General features: G+C 33.3%; 2 protein-coding genes across 3 annotated transcripts in view; one reads left to right on the top strand and one right to left on the bottom strand.

The window, feature by feature from the left end:
* Positions 1-12,470: 12,470 nt before the first annotated feature.
* On the bottom strand, positions 12,471-15,913 carry LOC108553285 (facilitated trehalose transporter Tret1). Its single transcript, XM_017908122.1, has 4 exons — positions 15,753-15,913; positions 15,076-15,338; positions 12,983-14,460; positions 12,471-12,904 (listed from the first exon to the last, which is right to left on the bottom strand). Exons 1-3 carry the CDS (start codon positions 15,829-15,831, stop codon positions 13,405-13,407), a joined length of 1,398 nt encoding a protein of 465 aa, XP_017763611.1. The 5' UTR covers positions 15,832-15,913; the 3' UTR covers positions 12,471-12,904; positions 12,983-13,404.
* A 4,992-nt stretch (positions 15,914-20,905) lies between these two features.
* Positions 20,906-21,879, top strand: part of Coq3 (ubiquinone biosynthesis protein COQ3, mitochondrial) — a 1,377-nt gene continuing 403 nt past the window's right edge. Inside the window, exons 1-3 of one of the 2 annotated variants that reach the window (XM_017908148.1) lie at positions 20,906-21,067; positions 21,156-21,648; positions 21,726-21,877. In XM_017908148.1, the coding sequence (XP_017763637.1) occupies positions 21,006-21,067; positions 21,156-21,648; positions 21,726-21,877 (707 nt within the window). In that variant the 5' untranslated portion in view covers positions 20,906-21,005. The remainder of the gene's footprint in view (positions 21,068-21,155; positions 21,649-21,725; positions 21,878-21,879) is intronic. The other variant, XM_017908147.1, reaches the window with a different exon arrangement.

Here is a 21,879-nt window from a genome sequence, read left to right as displayed (position 1 = left end):
AGGTATATTGAATGCTAAAATATAAAACGTGCTAACGTTTCGAAAGTATTTTGAATATGTTCGTTGTAAATTTGCGGTCTTGTCAATGGAAAGGAATCTGAGTGAAGATGACTTTTTGGTTACTATATGACTTATAAAATATCATTTTTTGAGGAGTGAGAACAACAAAAGTCACGTGTAAATCATTTTTGGTAATTCCAATGTAAGGGGAGCATTGTAAAGCAAGTTTCTTATTCAATTAATAAAGAGGATTAAGAGTTACACCATTTTTAATGTTTTCATATGTAGGGGATGAGAAATAAGAGAGGAAGCAGGATCAGGACAAAAGCATGGTTTTGGATTAATAACGATAACGTGTATTTAAAAGATGAACTATTATTTACTAGGGTTTTAAAGCTAGTGTAATTCTATCTCGCTAACACAACGCTAATACTCGACTTAACACTGTGCACACTGACTATGTGCACTGATTCTGACACTCTGACCATAAACTCTAACTCTTCACACTGACTCTGACATTCTGACCACAAACTCTAACTCTTCCCACTGATTATATTGAACATACTCTAATTTCACTCTTCACACAGACTCACCCACGCCCTTGCACTCTTGTTTTAAACTTAACAGCCTCTCTTCTTTCATACGCAGGCTTTCTTTCTCGATCATTGATTTAAAATTCAATGCAAGATTTAAATTTTGCGTCATTTGTGCAGCAAATTGTTGCCATTGAAAAGAAAACGACAGCGTGACAGTTGACAATTCAGAATTATTAAAAATGGAGCGCTGCACGAAAGAATAACGTGTCTTCACTGTTGAGCAATCTTTACAATTTTTAATTAAAAACCTGTTTTTTCTATCAAAATTACTTCTTACGTGAATTTTTGGACACCCGTTATAACAGAGATTCCATCGTATTTATTTCTCCTTTGGAAATTCATCGAATCCTTTCAAATCTATTCGGTGACTCACGGTGGTATACCATGGAGGTTGACAAGAATGGGACAGAATGCACGTGCAGAAAACATCAGAGACGCGTTTAATTGAATTCACGGTAACGTTCAGGAACCAAGGAAGCATGATAGCTTTGTCCGACGATGGCGTTGGAATAGAAGCCCTCAAAAACTTTGCTGACTGGATTTCAACTGACAATCTCGTGGGACAAGCGGAACTGTTGGGCGTAAAATTTGTTGAGAGAGCCGACCGGAAATGGCGGATGTCACGGTTGCCCGAGCCCCGGACGACATGTTAGTAATCGAGAGAGTATTCAAATGTTTCGTCGATACGTGACCGACGTCCGGATACGTATTCGTCGTTCTAAAGCATCTAATGGTGTTTTGAGTAACATAAACTTGCTATACGTAACCTGTGTTTCCCTATTCAAATCGTTATCCACGGTGAAGTCTGCTCTCGATGGCGTCTGAATTTTATTTCCGCTGAAACGACCATGGGGGACGTCCATATTTCAGAAATTCAAATTTCTTTGCTTAACGCTCAAATCGGTGTTAATAAAATTACTATTAATTATTATTAGTGTTGGTACTAATCAATATTATTTATCAGCGGTAGTATTGTCATTTGTAGTATTAATAATGCTAACTATTATTGATATTATTAATACTGTTATTGACATTATTAGTATCATTGTTAGCATAATTAATATCCTTATTAGATTATTCTCAGTGCTATAGGGTATTATTATTTAGTGTTTGTATAATACAATTATTAATAATGTACTATGTAGTATTTAGTATAGTATAGTATTATATAGTATTTTTAGTAGTTTTAATACTATTTAATACCATTTTGAGTATTATTGGTGTAATTGGTATTACTACAATCTACATAATGTAAGGATTTATTATACCTCAGCTAAATGAAATCAAAATTTTCATTTTTGCATATAAGAATTAATTGTGATTAAGCATTCGAATAACAAATTACGAAAATTTGTATAAAACTTCAAATGTTCACTGTATTTGTGTTTGGATTATACGGTTCATGTATATACTTAACATATACATGAAAAATTTTCTGTTAAAACACCTGTTAACACAATAGCACAGATTTTTAGACAAGAAGATTATACTTTTTACAATGCAATGTACGGTACGAGTCCTTTTTTCACAAACTTATTCAGTCCTTGTTCTCTTCTCTTGTAGATACCCCTCGACATCCGTAGTCTTGCCCTAGATTTTACCGAAAAATCTCACCTCTGCTTCCGTAGCAGAACTTCAGTAATGTGTACTCTAAAATCACATGAGCCTTGTTCTATTCTTTTCCTACTTAGCCTCGTTGTTCGTACAAAGAAATCTTGAAACCAAAGAAACCTAGACCTTTAATGTAAAGAAACCTTAGAAATTGCAGATTTTCTTCAGCTAAACTTTCCTCAACATATTGTTAAAACATTTCCAAATACGATTTTATATAAATGCAAAAATAATATTATTTATTTTTATACGATTTTTAAGAAAATGGTAAGAGTAATACAAAAGTATTATTCATTTTTATTATTTCATAGGAAAATTTAATTCTGTTCAAGTATTTTTATCCAAATTTCATGTTTTACTCAAATCGGTAGTATCCATTGGGTAACTCCTATAGAGCTTACCTACCTTAAGAAGAATCCACAAACAAAATTTCTCTATCACCCTCAGATTTCGAAAAATATGAATTATTCTAAAAACGCAAGATTTTTTGGCTAAAATTAAGTATTACATAAAAGATAAGAACGTTGGAAGATTTATTATTATCTTACGAATTATGTGAGAGTATTCCGAGTTTATCAGTGTCCATAATTGTAATTATTTGTGCTTCTGAATAACTATAATTGGTCATCGAAGTTCACTGTTCATCATAAGCTATCGAACGTTCTTTCTACACACTTTTCTTGCATTTTTACAAAAGATTCTTCGTCAACTAGTTTTGTATTAATATTTATTCAAAGACGATAGTGATTTCGTAACAACTGGCACGATTTTTCGTGAAAGTATTTAATAATTGACGCAACTAGGATTGAAATAGGAACAAAAATGATATGTGAACATACACAAGGATATTGTGTTTATGTGTGAGCGTAATTCACAAATTAATCGCATAAAAGATAGTAATTAATGACCAACTATTGGTATCTTCGGCAATAGTTCAAACGTTCCGTGAATTAATCGCTAATAATCAATTAATTAACAAAGAAATTCGTTTCCAAAATTATACTAGAAAATTCTTTAAGGATGCGCCTTTACTATGCAATCGTAAAAGTTTGTAAATTAATCATAGAAAACATTTTTTTTTTTAAATTCTTTGCAATTTGATGGCAGATTTGTTTTCAGAAAAGTAAACTCGATATGAATTACCCAATGCATATTACTGATTAAAATTCATGTTTTGAAGAGTATTATTTTTAGTATACCTCTGTAAGGGTGGAATATCTGTGAAATCTGACTAATAAGAGCAACATGTTTATGACGGATACGTTTGCAGTTAAATTGCATGAGAAATTTACATTGCACTACGAAAGTTTCGAGTTTCCTAACTTTCTTGAGTAACTTTCGCAAATAACTTCTCTGGATAGACGAGCACAGCGAGCATAAACAAACTTTATAATTCAAAGAAAAAGCCAACCACGAGATATCGTTCCTCTGATACCTGTTTCCTGTTGCAGGAAGTTGTACAGATTACAGTGAGATTCTTTCTTTTTAAGTAACCAACCATTTTATTATTAATAATTTGTACAATTCATAAAATATTTACTAGCTGTTATAAATGTCATCCTTATTCGTGCTACTTAAACAAATTTTCTCTTTATAACAGGATCTTTAACAGTAACCTTAATTTTCTAATATAGTGAGGAATAATAGTGTTCAGTAAGCCATCTATGATAGTCTTCTGTATAATTTTGTTAAATCACGAAAAGTAATTTATTAAGAACAATAGTAATAACAGGTGACAAATACACAATTTTATTTTATTCTTATATATAATATATCGATGAAAATCTTCCTTTGATGATTGTCACCTTTTTAAATTTTTTATTTTGGTTCCTTTTGAAGGTTATGGTATAAAATGAATGATCATGGTATAAAATAAAAATTGTACGATCAAAGGTACAGTTTTAAGAATAAAATATGTAATACAAAATATTTTAATAATATATTTGATATATTTGATAAAATATTTGTTATACTTTTCAGATGCTAATAGGTTAGAATTTTATCTTATCTCCAATCTAATCTAATATTTATCTAGGACTAAAGAAAATGGTCATTATTGATTCAGGTAGAAGATAGGGGAAAACAAAAGTGATTCAGAAGGACGAATATTAGATTTAAGAAATTATAATATTTCACTCATATCGTCTGTTATTTCCCTAACAGATTGTACAAACATCACAGTCCAGCATCGCACCATAAGCCATGATTGCAAACCTAATCACGGTTAGCAGATAACTTTCTTAATCTTTAATCCTAAGTCATTAGAATAACTAACTGATAAACACATTGGATTTAAAACAAATTGCTCAGTCCAGCTTTCACTCTAAATCGCAAATCCCTAGACTAGGAAATTCCTAGATTACTCACTTAGTAACTAAGAACTCTGATCTCCATTCTAAACATAGTTCATGTTTAAGTTCATATTAAGGGTTAGGTTAGGTCAGGTGTTATTTTATTCATTAATAAAAATATAAAATTCTAACAGTTTGTATATTACATAATATACAAACAAATTATATCTGTATATTAATTTAGTTACGTTAGAGGCTTAATTATAGTGACAAGTATATCCAAAATATTCCTAGATATTTTGACATTTTACAGAGACTATACTAGACTTCGGGTCAACAAAAATCTGTATTGAAATAAAATTGTATTATAATTCATTCATAGGAGTACCCTTTTGTCATGATATTGGTGCCTAGCTGTCACTGTTAACCTCCACAGATGTTCATCAATTACGCATTGCTCCCAACGCACATGATTAATGTCATCGCGTAGATATCGCATTAATCGCGTGTACGCTAAGCTCTGTAGGGCAATAAACCAATGACTCAATTCCAGTAATTAGGTTAGAACGTCAACTACGAAATGTCGAAGGCATTTTGCGGTGTCGAAGTAAATTTACAAAATGTCCTCCCACCTCTGCGAACGAGCTCATTATTCCATAGGTATTTCATACTACTGCCATTGCTATTATTATACTACCATTGCACTATCGTTAAACCACCACATTCACGTCATACGAGAGCGTATTTTTTGTTACTATTAAAATTTCACAAATAGAGATTTTTATAGCAGCAGTCAGTCTACTGTGAATTGGCAGGAATTCAAAATCCTTATTTTTAGAACTTTATTGCCGAGAGATAACCTAAAATCGTATTTTTGTAAATTTGACGGTAATCAATAATCGGTAATTTTGAAATATCGTGTAGAATCTTCAATTTTCCTTAAAATAAAGTTTCGAGACAAATATGTGCTACGTTTTCGACAATTCGTTCCTTTATTTTAATCTAGGTGGCAGGACGCTATGCTTTTCGGTTGTTTTATGAAAATTATAGGCTTTGCAATTAAGTACTGAAAAATTTTCTAGGTTATGTAAGAGAATAGTGATAAAACAACTGCTTATCGAAATATTGAATTCTGGATTGTTTGACGGAATAAATACATATGTGTACTAACAAAACAAGAACTAGATGTGCTATCTACGAATGGAATTTACAGTATCAACGAAAGAGGTTAGAACATCATGATGTCTACCGCTATGGAACCTTATCGCTTTTGCCAATTAACACGTCTGTTTTTCGAGTTCTAAGCTTCAATATACACGTAATGGGTGTCCCAAAATTCACGTAATTTTAGTAATTTTGTAGTAGAAACCACAAGTTTTTAATTAAAAATTGTACAATTTTTCTTGATTCATAAATCATATACATCAGAATACTAAGTATCATACCATAGTATATAGTATGTATAGTATATAGTATGTATACTATATTATGTATAGTATGTACTATTACTATATACTATAGTATGTATGTATAATACCTAGTATCATACTAGTATCTTAGTATCTTTGTATCTTACTATCTTTGTATCTTACTATCTTTATATCTTACTATCTTAGTATCTTAGTATCCTTTTTCTCTTTCTAACAACACTTTACCGCACAAATGGCGCGAAATTCAAATCTTGCGTGAATTTTCGGACACCCTATATTTCATGTATACCGGAACTTTCTTTCGTCTGTCTCCACGTATCTCGTGTAGATGCGAAATTTGTGATCCTTATCTTCACACTCTTCGCATCGCCGAGCGTTGTACACTCTCCGATAGGAAATATGTTGACTTCGTATCTGCGGCATTCCATGGCAGTGATTTAATATTACTTAAGTAGAGGAAACGGCCTTGAACCGAACCGTTTACACGAACCTGTGATTCCGTATTTAATTCAGGTGTTGGGTGTGTGCTAAGCATACGCGCTTAAGGCTTACACGCCGTTCCAAGCTACAGGCTAAATCAAACAGCTCTGCAAATTGCAAATGGGAACTAATTGCTTTCCTGCTTTACTCAGAACCGCAGTAACATTTTAACGCCAATGCGGCGGCGTGTTGGTGCCGAGGTTGCTATTATACGGAATGTAATGCGCATAAAGGACCGACCAATGCTTCGTACCCTTCCATTTCACGTGGCCGAAAATTCACTTCGAATTGCACAATCGTTACTTCGAACGTAGGAAAATTCCAATGAACTGCAACTCCGCAAGATTGCAATAAAAGGATTAACCATTTTCTTCATCGTTTGCACCCTCTTCACTAACATACACTTCCACTCAAAAATTAAGATTCGTGGAGATGATTCGCGGATCTTCGTATTATACGAAATACCTGCGTAGATTAAAATTAAATTAATTAATTAAATTATTAATTAAAATAATCGGATTTGTGCTAGATATTCGAAGAAACTTCTTATCTATTGCATATGTAACATTATTTTTATTTTGTTTTTTAATTTTAACGTAATTTTCATTTTCATACCTATGTGATCATCTCGATGTATTTCGAAAAGGTAAGGAAGGTACAAAAATTCGCGAAGATTACTCTGTTGCTTGTCTTCTGTCAGTAAGTGCATACAGGGTGTTCCACGAGGTCTGTCCATTTGAATATCTCCGTTATTTTAAGAAATTGCGAGGTTTGGAAAGTAATATCGAGAAGTGAAAATAAAATTGGAAAATTTAAGGAATAATATTGAAAGATAAAATAGAAATTGCAAGGTTTGAACAATGATAGTATTGTATAACGTGAATAGTTCCTTTACAGATGGAAATGTAAAGGGGATGTAGAAATTTTACTTTATAAAATCTTACAGGTTTTATTTTATAAAATTTAATTAAAATTTAATTTTTATGAATGGAATGGTAAATTTTTCGAATAATACAAAGTCAATTCATACCACATTCTATACTTCCTCGAACTACACGTTTTTAATTAACATTTCCCTGTGTTATTAAGAGTAATTGGAATGAAAAAGTGGAATTTTCGAAATTTTGCTGACTCTGTCACAAGAGCTGCAGTGAAAAATACAAGGGGGAGTAGAGTATAAAGATTTTCTTGAATATATCCTCGTTCACGAGGATATTGAGAGATATTTTTCTTGAAATAAGAAAGTATTTTCCCAGTATGATAGAATGGTAGCACATTTCGATCTTAAAGTAAGGCATTTGTCAAATTGATAGTCTGGGATCTACTATCTACTCGTTCCTCTTAGTTAGACTCAAGATTCCAAGAGTTTCGAGTACATTCGAAAGAATTCGTAATGAAATTGATCGCTTCTCATCTCCTTCGACGATTTATGGAATAACGAAATAAAAATCTTTGAGCAAAAATATTTTTGAGAATTTACTTTCGAGAACACTCGTTGAGGTCCTGCTACACTTATGGATCGTCAGATCCTACTTAGGAGTTTGGATTTAAAATTTAGTTTGTCGACGTTGAAGGACTAGTGTCGCACGAAAAATTTATGAAGAAGGGGATCAGCTTCTTTTCAAGACTAGACCCTTCGTTGACCTGCATTACCACCTTGCTAAGTTTCCAAGATAGGGGTGAGATGCTCTAAAGCCACCGTAGACTATGTAGACCTAAGATGATTCCATATCACTATTTTTCATAAATTGATCGAAACAAACTATGGCAAACCATATATCTCGCGAGATATCAATTTGTTCATTTAAGTAAACCACTTGTCCGAGATAATATTTTATCTCGTTCGCGTAATATCGAATCGACGTGCCATAGAAACGTAACAAGGAGCATCCTCATGAAAGATAACATTTTTACATTCTGTTTTCTCAATTTTTTAAATTGAGATATGCAACTGTTTTTGGAAAAGTTAATATTCTTTTATTAAATTTCGCCATTAACTTTTTAAACTAACCTATAATTACTATGTTATAGGAAATTTGACACGATAAATTTAATTCGATGGAAAGCTTATAGTCAACATACAGGAAATGATTTAAAAGGCTTGTTTCTATGATCGCTGTTATTTTCAAAGGAATCTATTAAAACGTTGGAAATTTTTACGTTTACTTTTGCCTCATACTGTATTCTTGCATCGTTGGAATAAAAGCTGTATAAAATTTTAATACAGTGGAAACGAGATTGTTATCGTATTAAATGTCACATTCCCTTCAAGTTTTATCGATACTAACCTCTTCTTGCATTCGGGGCTCGTTCCACACATTTTGTGGATTCACGTACAGGCTGCCCTCTGAAAACGGAGAATTCAAATTTCTAGGGGTGATATTATATTCGAGAACGTTATTACAATTACAGATCGTAACCGAGAAAATTCCAATCCCGAACTTTCGATTTCGATGAATACGTTTCACATTTTTCTATGGAATAAGGATAACGAAGAATAAAATATACGGTAGAAAGAAAAATTATTAACCAAAATTTACTTATATTTCTTTCACTATGAACAAAGATATTACCATCTCTTTTAATAAATTAAATTTATTTCTAATTTAATATCTAATATTAAAAATTAATTAATTTAAAATTAACTTAACACTCGGTATTCAAAATTATGAAAATTTATTTTCATATAAAATGGAAAGACATTTCAAATTTTGCAAATAATAAATAAATAATACGGATGATAATCGTGGAAACGATCCAGTAAAATATATTTACAAATTGGCAATGTCGATAGCCTAAAACTGTACTATTGTACAGTACTGTAGGAATGTTGGGTGGGCAACAGAATAGACGTAGTTTAAAAATATAAAAATGATTTATTAAAATTATGTTCTCAATGCTAAATACTAAACGCTAAGCGCTAAACTCTCACTGATTCGCTACTGTTTCTCTCTTTCTACAGTCTGTATTCCCTGTATACTCTCTATATTCTTTATACTCGCTGGCATCCTAACACACTTATATTATCCTCGCATTCGATTCTGCCATAAATTTTCCGTTCATACGACCTTGTATTCGGTCACTCGTCCCTCCGCACGCACTCCACATTCATATCCACACAAAGGATACTGACATCAAAGCAATGACCTCCTATTGTCCCATGTACAATGGCAAAAATATTAATTATTATCGATGTAAGATTGGATTTTGGGTGGACTGACTTAAGATGGCATTGTTGGCTTCTTAATAGAATAAAATAAGAATGTAAATAGAATGACGGCTGTGAAACAAGAGGATTCGTTATGGGCACGCTCTTCTGATCTTTCTTAGGATGACTTGGACTTCTTACATACTGGCTTACAGACACATTTAACTGACACACTGACTGATTGGCACACTGACTCGCCTACGCCCTTGACCCTTATTTAAACCATTCATGCTGTCCTTTTCCACACTAAGGCTTTCCTTCCCAATCATGCTTCTTTCCCCGTAACCACGGTGGACCAGTTACTTCAAACGCATGCCGCACTCATAAACTAACTTCCAATCGTCTATCGGCTTTATTCGATCTTCTTGCGCGTGGTCATCTTTGTTCTAAGTTCAAACACTCCTGACACTCTTTCAAGGCCACACTCATTCCAATCCTACATCGATGACGAAGAATCTAGAAAATAATAGGTATCGATAAGAAAAATACGTTTTTGTCGTCCAACGTTGCATACAACCGGAAGTACACCACCAATCAACCAACTTTTGAACCAAGCCGGACAAAGAGACATCAACCACGTTAAAATAAAGCACCACTGAACAATAATCCGAAATACCCATCTCCAATGATCATCTACATACCTCCAACCCAGAAGATCAACAGAAATACACGATCTACCATAGCCTCGCCATTTAACCAGCAAACACAAGACCTACCACACCACCCCCTAGATCAGTCGCAGACAAAGATACCTTTTTCACCATAAAGTGGCAGAATGATCGTTCGTGTAGGAGCTTCGTATCACATAGTACAGTGGTGCTTTTATACAGCAACGTGGTTGTTTGCTGAACATGTTTGTTTGTGTGCCAACGATCGGTACTGTATTTGGTGGGATGATACAACTGTGTGCACAGTGTGGGTCTCGATCCGTTGGAAGGCAAGGGCAAGTTGGTGTTGGTGACGCGCATAGGCTTTTGCATAGGTTGGATATCTATGTTTGTCCACCCAACGTACGCTCCATGTTTTGCGATGATGCTAACACCGCGCCTACTGATCCACCCCGGAATTACCAAGAAGCAGCCCGAACATCAGCTTCCCCGGGTGTTCCATAACGTTGGGATTCTGCTCCACTGATTACCTAATGTCGTAGCCTTGGCTTCGCTCTATTTGCGTTCTTGGCCCGCAGTGTTAACATCTTCAACAGTCCGCGAAGAATTCTCTGCACCCCTCACTAGGCACGCAATGTCACGTGAGGAATGACGAGTGGTGAGGGTACGCGACTCCCGCGCAGCACGGGTATTTCGTCTATCTCGTATACCTCTTGGCAGGGGGGGCGCTTTTTATATAGGGAATTATAGAGGATTCCTCGACGAGGAATGTTAAGTCGTAATAATATTTGTCGAGAGACATGATCGAATGCTGTTTTCCTTTTTAATCCGGGGGAATGAAAAGATTCGCGTGTTTTGTTTATTCGTTGCTTTCATGCCATTAACTGTGTTCTCTTTGGATGTTTGGAAGGTATTTTTCACTTCTCTGACGTAAATGAATTATACGATATTTTGATTTTCAGTATTGTTTGATGTTGCTTGTAGCACGATTCGGAATTATTAATATGGTTTGGTTATTATCTAAATATTATAGATAATATAGAAGATACTAAATAGTAGTATCAATAATGTTAATGATAGTAAATAATATCGAGTATTATTGATATTATTTGATATTTCAAAATTGTCTTTTTTTTTTTGAGACAGTGAGGATTATATTCGATGTACTTACGACTTCCTTTGAGTATTCACGAGACATTGTGGAAGATATACTATTGTTATTGCAACATTAGAAAAAATATTTTTAAAAAAGTTGCTTTCACTTGATGAAGGAATAAAAATTTTAAAAATAAAATTATGTTAATCTTAATACATAGAGGGTAAAAGGAAGAAATAGGGAATATTTATTTCTAGCGATTTTATAGTGAATTTTGTTGATAACAATAGCAATTATATAACTGCTTATGTTTTCTGATACCTGATTACAATGTAATTAGGTGTAATAGGTCTGTAATTAGAATGTAATTAGGTGGTGAAGGTCTGTAATTAGAATGTCAAATTTATGTTACGAATAATTTAATTAAATTTGTTGATCTTGTCTTCTTAAATTAAAGTAAACGATATTGGGAAATAATTTTCCCAATGAGTTTGTCCTCGGATATTTTTTATCTTTTGTGCTTTCCTCGTATCATTGACTGTTTAAACTGTTCGCAACTGACATTCAAATTATAAACTTATCTTCATTATTTATAGTTCACGTGAAAGGAAAACAAGATTCAGTTTCCAAACGCTTCCTTCTGTACAAAACACGCAACATCTTGCATCCAAATAAAAAAAAAATGATGATCTGCAAGTCATCGTGACACTCAAGACCACCGCAGATCCAGTCTTCCCTTCATAAAAACGATACTAATTCAAAGAACGATGTTGCAAAATTATCCTATTTTACACAGCGATCCTCTTGCTAGGAGTCCTAAAGACGTTACTGTCACATACACAATTTTATGTATCACATTCTTCCCGTATTTACATCATATATAGTATTCCAATAGTATATACAATAATTTAATTCTATACACAAATTTGTACATAAATAATTTTATATAAATTCCTATTTAACATAACTTAATAGATCATGCAATAGCGATATAGACTTATTAGTATCACGACACGTTCCCGCAAGAGCTTGTGGCGCCATTGCTTTTCCCTAGTCCCTAGCGAGAGAATCGCTTAATGTTACTATACTTCGTTTAACGAGTACTAGAATATAAACAACTATTATTCATTCCAGACCTGTTCTGATCACGCGACCTTCGTATGTACTATCTGTCCGAAGAAAGAAGGCTCAGTCTGTTTTCATCCTCACGGCTGTATAAATCCTCTGACAGTCCCATGATCACAGGCAGTGACCGCTATTGGCAGAGGACGGTGACGAATATCATCGATGGGCTGTAACGAGACCAAGTCAGATAGGATATGGCAGCATCGGCCATATTTAGCCTTTCGATCTAAATGTTAGCTATTAAGTTCTTGCACTCGACGACATTTTGTCCAGAGAAAAGTAGAAATTAAAAGATTCTGATATAAGACTGACAATACTATTTTCACCATTAAATAAGAAATCGTGTAATAATTAATTCGTAGAATTATTTGATTTCGATACCTCACACATTGTTACGTTACCTTAAATTTGAGATACTAATATCGATCTCCAAAATTTGATTGAACGGTGACTGAAGGTCTATTGTTACGTTACCTTAAATTTGAGATACTAATATCGATCTCCAAAATTTGATTGAACGGTGACCGAAAAAAAAACGGTCTTTTGAGTGTAAAGGGTTGAAAAATAGGAAGCTAAGATTACGATTGAAAGACTATGCCGATGCTGTCGTTATCCTATCTCCCCTGTGATCATGGGAGTGTCAACGGAGTTAGCCGTGAGGATAACACGCTGTGCCTTCTTGCCTTGGACGCACAGTACATGCAAAAGACTCGTGATCAAACTAGGACTGGAACATCGTGTTCTGAGCCCTGCACATAAATAAAGAAACTGGTTTCGCGTGCAAAGACCCTCGGTTCCTCGTTATTCATCGCTGAACATCAACGTTTGACAGTCACTCAGCTGCAGCCATAGCTTACAAATCACGTGAACAGTCTGTTTATATTTCCCGTGAATTCTCGTTGAACGGAGCATAGACTTGTCATCTGCGCACTGATCAATCAACGAACAACGAGAAACGATTACTTCTTCAACTCCATTTGGATCTCCGCGAATGTCTTGCCCTTGGTCTCAGGCGTGATACGAAATATGATCGCTGTACAGACTGCCACGACAACAAAGTAGACCAGAAATGGTATCGAATGGCCGTAGTTCAAACTTATCGCTATCCATATGTAAAGCTTGCAGCCCAGAGTGCCAAGCAGTCCACTGATCACGCCTACCAGACACGTGCTGACAGCCTTGACCTTCGTCGCGAAGATCTCTGACATGAGAACGATCTGCAGGCAGACTAGACCGCAATTGAAGGAGAAAATGAGAATTATGGAGGACAAAAACGGGACCCATGAGAACGACGACGTGTCAACACGCGTGTACTCATTGGCGTAGAAATAAACACCGATCACAAGATTGCAAATCGATGCACTGACACCCGACACGAGTATCAGAGGTTTGCGTCCGAGCGTGTCTACCAGGAAACCGGTGAGAAGAGCGGAGACTAGCTGCGTTAGGCCAATTACCACGTTCAACGTGTAATCCGAGAACACGTTGTTGGTTGACTTAAATATCAACTGGCCATATGCCAGGATCACGAAGTAGCCACCGAAATGATGAGTCACGGTGAAGAGCGTGATAATGAGCAACGCCCGGAAGTTGGCCCACGACGTGAAGATGTCCTTCAAGCCTCCGGTTTTGGCCGACTCCTTGTCCTTCGTCAGCGTGTCGACGATCGTTCGTAGCTCTTCGGAGACGTCCGATTTGCCTCGTAGTTTTTCCAACACCTCCTCCGCTTCGTCTATCCTGTTCTTCATCACCAGGAAGTACGGGGATTCGGGCATGAACCAGAATGTGATCACGAAGACGAAATTGATGATCAAGAAAACCCCTGCCATTAGAGGTAAAGAGAGATGAGGAGCGATTACGAAGGTTAAGAGAATACCAATGTTGTAAATGATGGCTGCCATCGAGTTCCCAGCACCTCGCGTATCTGTCGATGACACCTCGCCTATATACATGGGACAGACACAGACGAATATTCCTAGTGATATCCCTGCCAGTAGTCTCGCTATGTACAGTTCCTGTGGAGAAAAATACTCCAGAGTTAATATACTCTGGTCGACTATAATAGGTTAATATATAATTATAACGTAAAGGAGAAATTATTATATTAAAGTGAAAATTATTATGTAAAATTAGGATTAGAGTTCTTCTGTTAATTCTACACAAATGTGTCATATATAGTGAATAGAAATTTTTAGTAATATTATTTCTACAAATATGTTATATTTATCGAATTTTATTTTATCATGATATAATAATTGTTGGGGTCCTCTACCATGGTTACTGTCAGTTGGCTGATCCCAGGTATTTTCTATGTTAGGGTAGTGCTAGAAAGGACGAAAGGAAAAGGAAGGGATGTGTTTCCTGGTCGTGGGCCTGCCAGTGAACTCATCGGTAAGGCTATCTAGCAGGCCCTGCCTTCGACGGGGATACTATTGAAATGTTGAGAAATTCTATGTATAGGAAGCGGAGGGTTTTACCGAGGACTTGTAAAACAGTCCTCGAACCTCCTTCAAGTAGGAATCCATCTATTGGCAAGGGTGGGAATGATGCCACCACAGTGAATAAAATGGTCATGCAGTTGAGAAAATAGAGGCAAATCGTTAAACCGAGGAAATAAATTATTTATTTACCCAAATAGATGTCGCTATAGTGATTAAGCTCCAACTAACTAATAGCGGTAAAGCACTGAGCAGCATAGTATTTTTCCTGCCAAATCTGTCAACGATGAAAGTGTTGAACGGTGGTGCTATCATATGACCAATAGCCACAACAGCCACCAGTGTAGAAACAGCTGATGGTGTAACTGGTATAGAAGAGTCGTCAGCCATTAACTTCACGATGCTCGGTGAATTCCATCCCACGATGAATCCCATACAGGCACACATAATGGAACCTGATGAACCAATGTATTTATTACTTCATACACAACAGTACATATTCGATATCAACGAATATGATATTCAAACGAACGACGTAATTCTGAATACACCACACATTAATTTCCAACACTGCAAACACACTGTTTCGCATTGAACTATTGACCTGTAATGTACACTTAATCAATTCACTGAAGTGGTACTGTATTTTTATAATTACTCCGATAAACGTTAAAATTAGTTGCTTCAAAAACTAATTGTATATTCTCACTAACTCTGGACTAGTCGTTTCGACAGGTTTAGTAATTTTAGTGATAAATTAGTAACTATGGGGATAAAAATTCGTGATATAGTGACAAATAATTACACGTTAAAATAGACAAATAATTTAGTAATTACACGTTGAAATAGACAAATAATTTAGTAATTACACGTTAAAATAGACAAATATTCCCATTTCTTGGAGCCATATGGCGACGTGTACACCCCTTTCTCCAAGTCGGTGCCCATCTTTCACATCTGCCCTCTCGTGGCATAGACTGTCGGACGAATGTCGAGTTACAACTGAAACATTATTTGATCAATGTGTCAGATAACAGATTGCTACTGAAAGACGCGAAACATGCTGAGATCTTGCTTATCGCGAAATTTATAGTGGCAGGCCATCATGTGTGTAGGAAGAAGCATCCGTCGTAGACAGTATCATTTCCTTCTGCGATCCTCAAACAAGAGTTCACGTCACGTAACCTTGATAACACGAGTAATTATCCGCCTTGCCAGGTTATCGATGCCTTTATGATTCAGTCGTTGCAACGAATTACTCAGACAGCGTGTTTACGATCTTTGTCCACTGTCAGGACTTCACACCCCTCTTCGTTCCTTGTTACTTAAATGTTGAAATATCTAAATGGTGTATCTATTTAGCCTATCTAAAGCATATTTGCTACGTCATTGTTGACTGATCACTAAAATCTTTCTCCAAGAAACAGTAATAGATAATATTAAACGTTTTGCCTAAGTTAATACAAATATTTCTATTTATTTGGAGGTTAGGTTTATTGAGAGACGTAAGACCTCGGGATTTTATCAAATAATTAAGGACATTTTTATTAAATAATTAATATTAAATAATTATTCATTTAAATAATTATTATTAAATAGCTTAATATGTAAATTTTTATATTAATATATTAATTTATTATATTAAATAATTATTTATTTAATAATTTAGGGAAATAAAGTGTAGGTATTGTGTTTCGTAATGAGAAAGGTATAACATAGTTATTGCATTAGGTAGTCAGGTATACTGAAGAAAATAAAAGACAGGTGCTGCAGTAAATAATCAGCAGTGTTAACCATAACGCCACAAGGACATTCTATCGACACTAGAGTTAACTAAACTTATGCAACTAAGTATAGTATATGTCAATGATATTAATTTAAATGCTATAATAAGAAATTAATACGTACATATAATTATATTAGATTTATGATATTTAAATAAAGGTCAGTATTGATGAGATTGATCCAGAGTTAAATCTCATATGATAATATCAATGTTCAATTTGTAAACCGATTACACGTGATTAAATTAAACTACGATATAAGAACGTGTTGGGGAATATATTTGTATCGCAATTTCCGTAGTTTGAACTACCTTATACAAATATATGAAGGCACAAACAACATTTAAACTAGGTCACAGGTATATGTATGTTTCATAGATCTAAGGTAATAATTATTTTTCAGATGACGTTTCGGATCTGTTGTGTTTACCATTGCTGATAACGGGACTACAAAAATTATTCGTGGTATGTAATTCGCGATATGTCGTTAAAGTGAACAAATAATTAAATACCTTAAGTATCTTCTACAAAAGAAATAATTTACAAAAGATTACGAAATTAAAATAATTATACTTTACAAGTGGAAGTATCTTTCTATTTTTCTATCTCTTTTTGTATTAAGGGTGTATTATAGTTTAGAATCTTCAGAAAATCAGTTTTTTTTTCATTTTATTTTCTGAAAGTATGTCTTCGAAAGTGTTTCTACTAGTGGATATTGTTGAATTTGAAAAATTAATGAAATTAATAGCGTTTTTCATTGTGTGCGACGCGAACACACATTCGTATGAAATACTTTGAATACGTTTTTCTCGAAACGCATATTTTTCCAAATGGTTGCCATATCTCAAATTCTAGTTGGAACAGACCAGTATGACATAACCTCGCATATCAAAAGGTATCGTGGTTTCCTCAGGAAAAAATTCCAAAGAAATTGATTTTTATTGGATTTATTACATGAAAACCGCCTTAAGAAATACTCGTCGAAAAATTGTCAATATTCGAACTGCTGTAACTTCTTAAAGAAACATCGTATGACGACTAACTTTGGCTCGTTTTAAAGCTTGAAGCCTCTACTTTGACATACATGTACAGATGGTTCTCAAAATTTTCCATATTTCGAAAAGTAAAGTGCAAAATTGTGAATACTCTTTTTCTAAAAACTTTTTTTCTATGAACCTTGACAATTTTTTTTGCTACTTATTTTAAATGCACCTTATAGAGAAAAGTTTCCCCTTTACAAAAACCTCTTAAAAGTCATCGTACGATTTTCTGTTGCCGTTTCATCGCGGTTTGAATGAGCAGTATTATATTAAGTAGCAGAAAAGTTTGTGCGAGGTTACTGAACAAATTTCAAATGCTCCAATCCTTTTTAAACAGCAATTTTATTTTATAAAATAATCACCACTTAATTCTACAACTCTTTTCCAACGTTCTACGAGCTTATATATTCCTATTTTATAAAATCCTTGTCTCTCACTTTTAAAAAATAAATTTACTGCAACTTTGATTTTAATGATTTCTCGAAATTTCTATTCGTAAGAAAATTCCAATTTTCACGGATAAAAACAGGCGATAATCAGGACATGACAGATCGGGGTTGTAAATATAATGCATGATATTAAAAGTCTGTGAACTTATGAGAGTATATTTATAGGTACACTTAAATATGGTACACCTTTTAGACATATACTTCAGCAAGGAAAAATTACACTTAAATAAGGTATGCAAAAATATTTTATAGGGGTATATATCTCCCATATTCTTTTTAATTTTGGACCTGAAATCTTGCTTGCTACAGTAAAATTTCTGTATGTAGGTCGTACAGTTCGATAAATTCGATTAACCTGTACGTTTCGCTCATAGTGAACGTTAAACTAACGCAATTACCACTAATTCCAATTTGTCACCAAGAAACCTCTGGATGAGCAAGTTCAGCAGCAGAAGAATACGAAATTGAAGCAAAACAAACTAGGTCAACCTGCAGGAAACTTAAGTCCCTAGGATTTACCGTTACTAACGAGACCATATTATTGAACTCAATTACTAATGAAACTACTTTTCCTCTAAATTAAATTAGCAATCGAAGAAAACATTTTTTCGCCATCTTCTCGTACGCCATTGTTAAGTCATGAAAATTTTAACGATAAAGATTTTATTACGACTTTACATGTTCTCGAAAATTTTATACACTTTAAGAACGCTAGATAGCAGTGCAATTTAGTAACCGATAGATCCACGAATATCTAGGGATATTTAATTTTAGGGATATTACGTAATGCTTACTATTATTTAAATACTCTTATTTACCATTAAATATTTGCGAATTCTTAAACACTCGTTCTATTTTGTAACTATAAAGTTTAAATGAGAACTTAAATTTGTGTTGTACATCTCAACTGTCATCTATCGGCAACAACCTCAAGATTATCTCTTTTCTGCAGTAGGTTAATAGGTACCGACTTCCTTTTCAACATCGAACTATTGTAGTCGTATAAAATTTCGATGTTAAGTTGTCTTAAACTATATAAATAAACATATAGATAGTCTTACCATAGATAGGATAATTATAATTTGAAAATAGTAAGCTGAAATTTGTACTTTAAAAGTTGAGTGTGATTTGAGGTACAAGGATAATCTTATTCGCTTGAAAATAAAAGTATAATTTCGTAATACTGATATTTCTTATAATAGATACCTTTTAGTCAGTATAAATACAAATGTTTATGTATATACGTGCATCCGTGCCTATGGGTACATACAGGGTGTTACCGGACGAGTAATACCATCGGGCAGGTGATAATTCTACGTGCGAAAATATATATGTGTGTGTTTAATTATGTATACTAATAAGTACACATCTGTATTGTACGTCATATATACATTATATGTGTGTATATATATGTATACATATGCATATATATATACATAATATGTTCATACTATAAATATGTGTATGTATGCATATGTATATACCCATATGTAAATGCAAATGGCATGCATATGTAGGTGTAAATATAGATGGATATAGTAGTATATATGGACAGTAGACTCCCGCTTAATTGGCTTTTGCAAGATCCAATGCCGGCCAGTTAAACAATTAACTGATTAATCCGAAGGCAGATATTTATCATTTATACTACAGAAATTGTATGCTTAAAAAGAATATAACAAAAAGTTCACAAAACGCAAATAATCTCGAAATATATAAATAACTTTCTCTTTGATCAATTGTTTTGCTACGAACAAATATGTGGTCGGTTAAAGCGGGACTCTACTGTACCTGTATATATGTAAGGTATATAAAGAATATATATTTACAATGAAAAAGGAAAGAAAATTCTTTTACAGTATTGTTATATGCATGGAAATATAGAAAAGAAAACAAATTTTATGTTAAATTGTAAATTTTTCTAAAATTTTATATATACTTTATAATTGTATAACCTTTTATGTATAAATGAAATACCCAAGAAAGGAAAATCTTTTATTTATTTAAAATTAAATAAAACTCAACATTAACATAAAGAAAATGATATTTTTTATATTAATAAAATTAAAAAATTGTATACTCAATTAATATGTTTACTAAAGCTTTTATTTGATTGAAAACTGTTGTTTTACACTATCTTGATCATAAATCTATCACTTTCAATCACGTATAAGAGTTATTGAAAACTCAGATTGATTATACATATCTATATTTTCATTATAGATATCGATATTAGGTCGAAATGGTGAGATAAAGATAAAACATTCATTCTTTGCTTCGATAAGACATTTAATGGATATATTTACATATTTTTTAATTTTTTTTTTTCAAACTGAATACTTTTTCTTAAACGATATTTAAAATGTAACAAATCTAAAATCGTAGAATTTATAAAGAAATTGTAAATTAAAAAAATTTTTCTTGAAAATTTATGTATCGCTAAATGCACAAATGTTAATTTTAGAAAATTTTATTAATATCACTATATTAGTTGTAGGTACGTATGTTTATATTTAAAATTTTATTAATAATTTTAATAAACATAAAATTTTTGTCTAATATTTATATAGATATAAAATAAAATAAAATAAAATATTTTTGTAATTTCTTAATGTACTTAATTTATGTCTATTAATATTTTCTCCAATATTACAATATATCGTATTTGTATAAATAAATAGAAATATAATGATTTTTGTTAATTTTCGTCAAATGTTTTGCGCTGAAGCAGTGGTGTATCAATGTGTAATCGATATGTGATATATCTCATTTGTTTTTTCATATGATCGAAAATTTTGATTATATCAAAAAATTTATAATTGTAGTTAAAGATTTTACACAAGAAAATCATGAGGACCATTAAAATTTTACACATACGATCCATATCTACGGGTACTACTTTTCGAAACCGGTATCTAACCTAAATATTTAATTCATTAACATTTGTTAAAATAAAATATTCGTATTATAAAAAAAAAAAATCTGTTTTGTCATTTTAGGTTAACTGAACAAACTGATCAATTAACGAAATCTACTTCAGTAAAAAGATCCACAGTTGATCTTGCAACAATAGATCTTCATTCTAAATTAAGCAACAAATGGTGGGATATCAATGGTGAAATGCGTGCTTTACATGCATTAAATCCTCTTAGGGTACAATTTGTTCGAGATGGTCTTGCAAATACAGGAATCAAAGCAGAATGTCCTTATTTACCATTAGAAGGAATCAAGATTTTGGATGTTGGGTGTGGCGGAGGATTATTATCAGAACCTTTAGCCAGAATAGGAGCAGATGTAACTGCAATTGATGCTTCTTCAGACTTAATAACAACAGCAAAAGAACATGCTATGTTAGATCCTAGTTTAGATGGGAAGTTAAATTATATTCAAACAGTCATTGAAGATTTTTCCCCAAATAATAAAGAAGTATACAATGCCGTAGTGGCTTCAGAAGTTATAGAACATGTAAATGATAAGGAATTATTTTTAAAGGTATCATTTTTTAGTTAAAAAAAAGTAGTTAATGTAATACAACAAAAGCTATATGATAATATATTTGCCTTTCACAGTGTTGTATAAATTCTTTAAAACCTGGTGGTTCAATATTTCTTACAACATTAAATAGAACATTGCCTTCATGGCTGGGAGGCATAATTGCTGCTGAACATGTTTTAAAATTAGTACCAAAAGGGACTCATGATTGGAATAAATTTGTTAGTCCTG

This window comes from Eufriesea mexicana, unplaced genomic scaffold, assembly GCF_001483705.2.
Source record: "Eufriesea mexicana isolate 0111107269 unplaced genomic scaffold, ASM148370v2 scaffold10051, whole genome shotgun sequence".
Lineage (NCBI taxonomy): Eukaryota > Metazoa > Arthropoda > Insecta > Hymenoptera > Apidae > Eufriesea > Eufriesea mexicana.
This window is presented reverse-complemented; position numbering and strand designations above follow the sequence as displayed.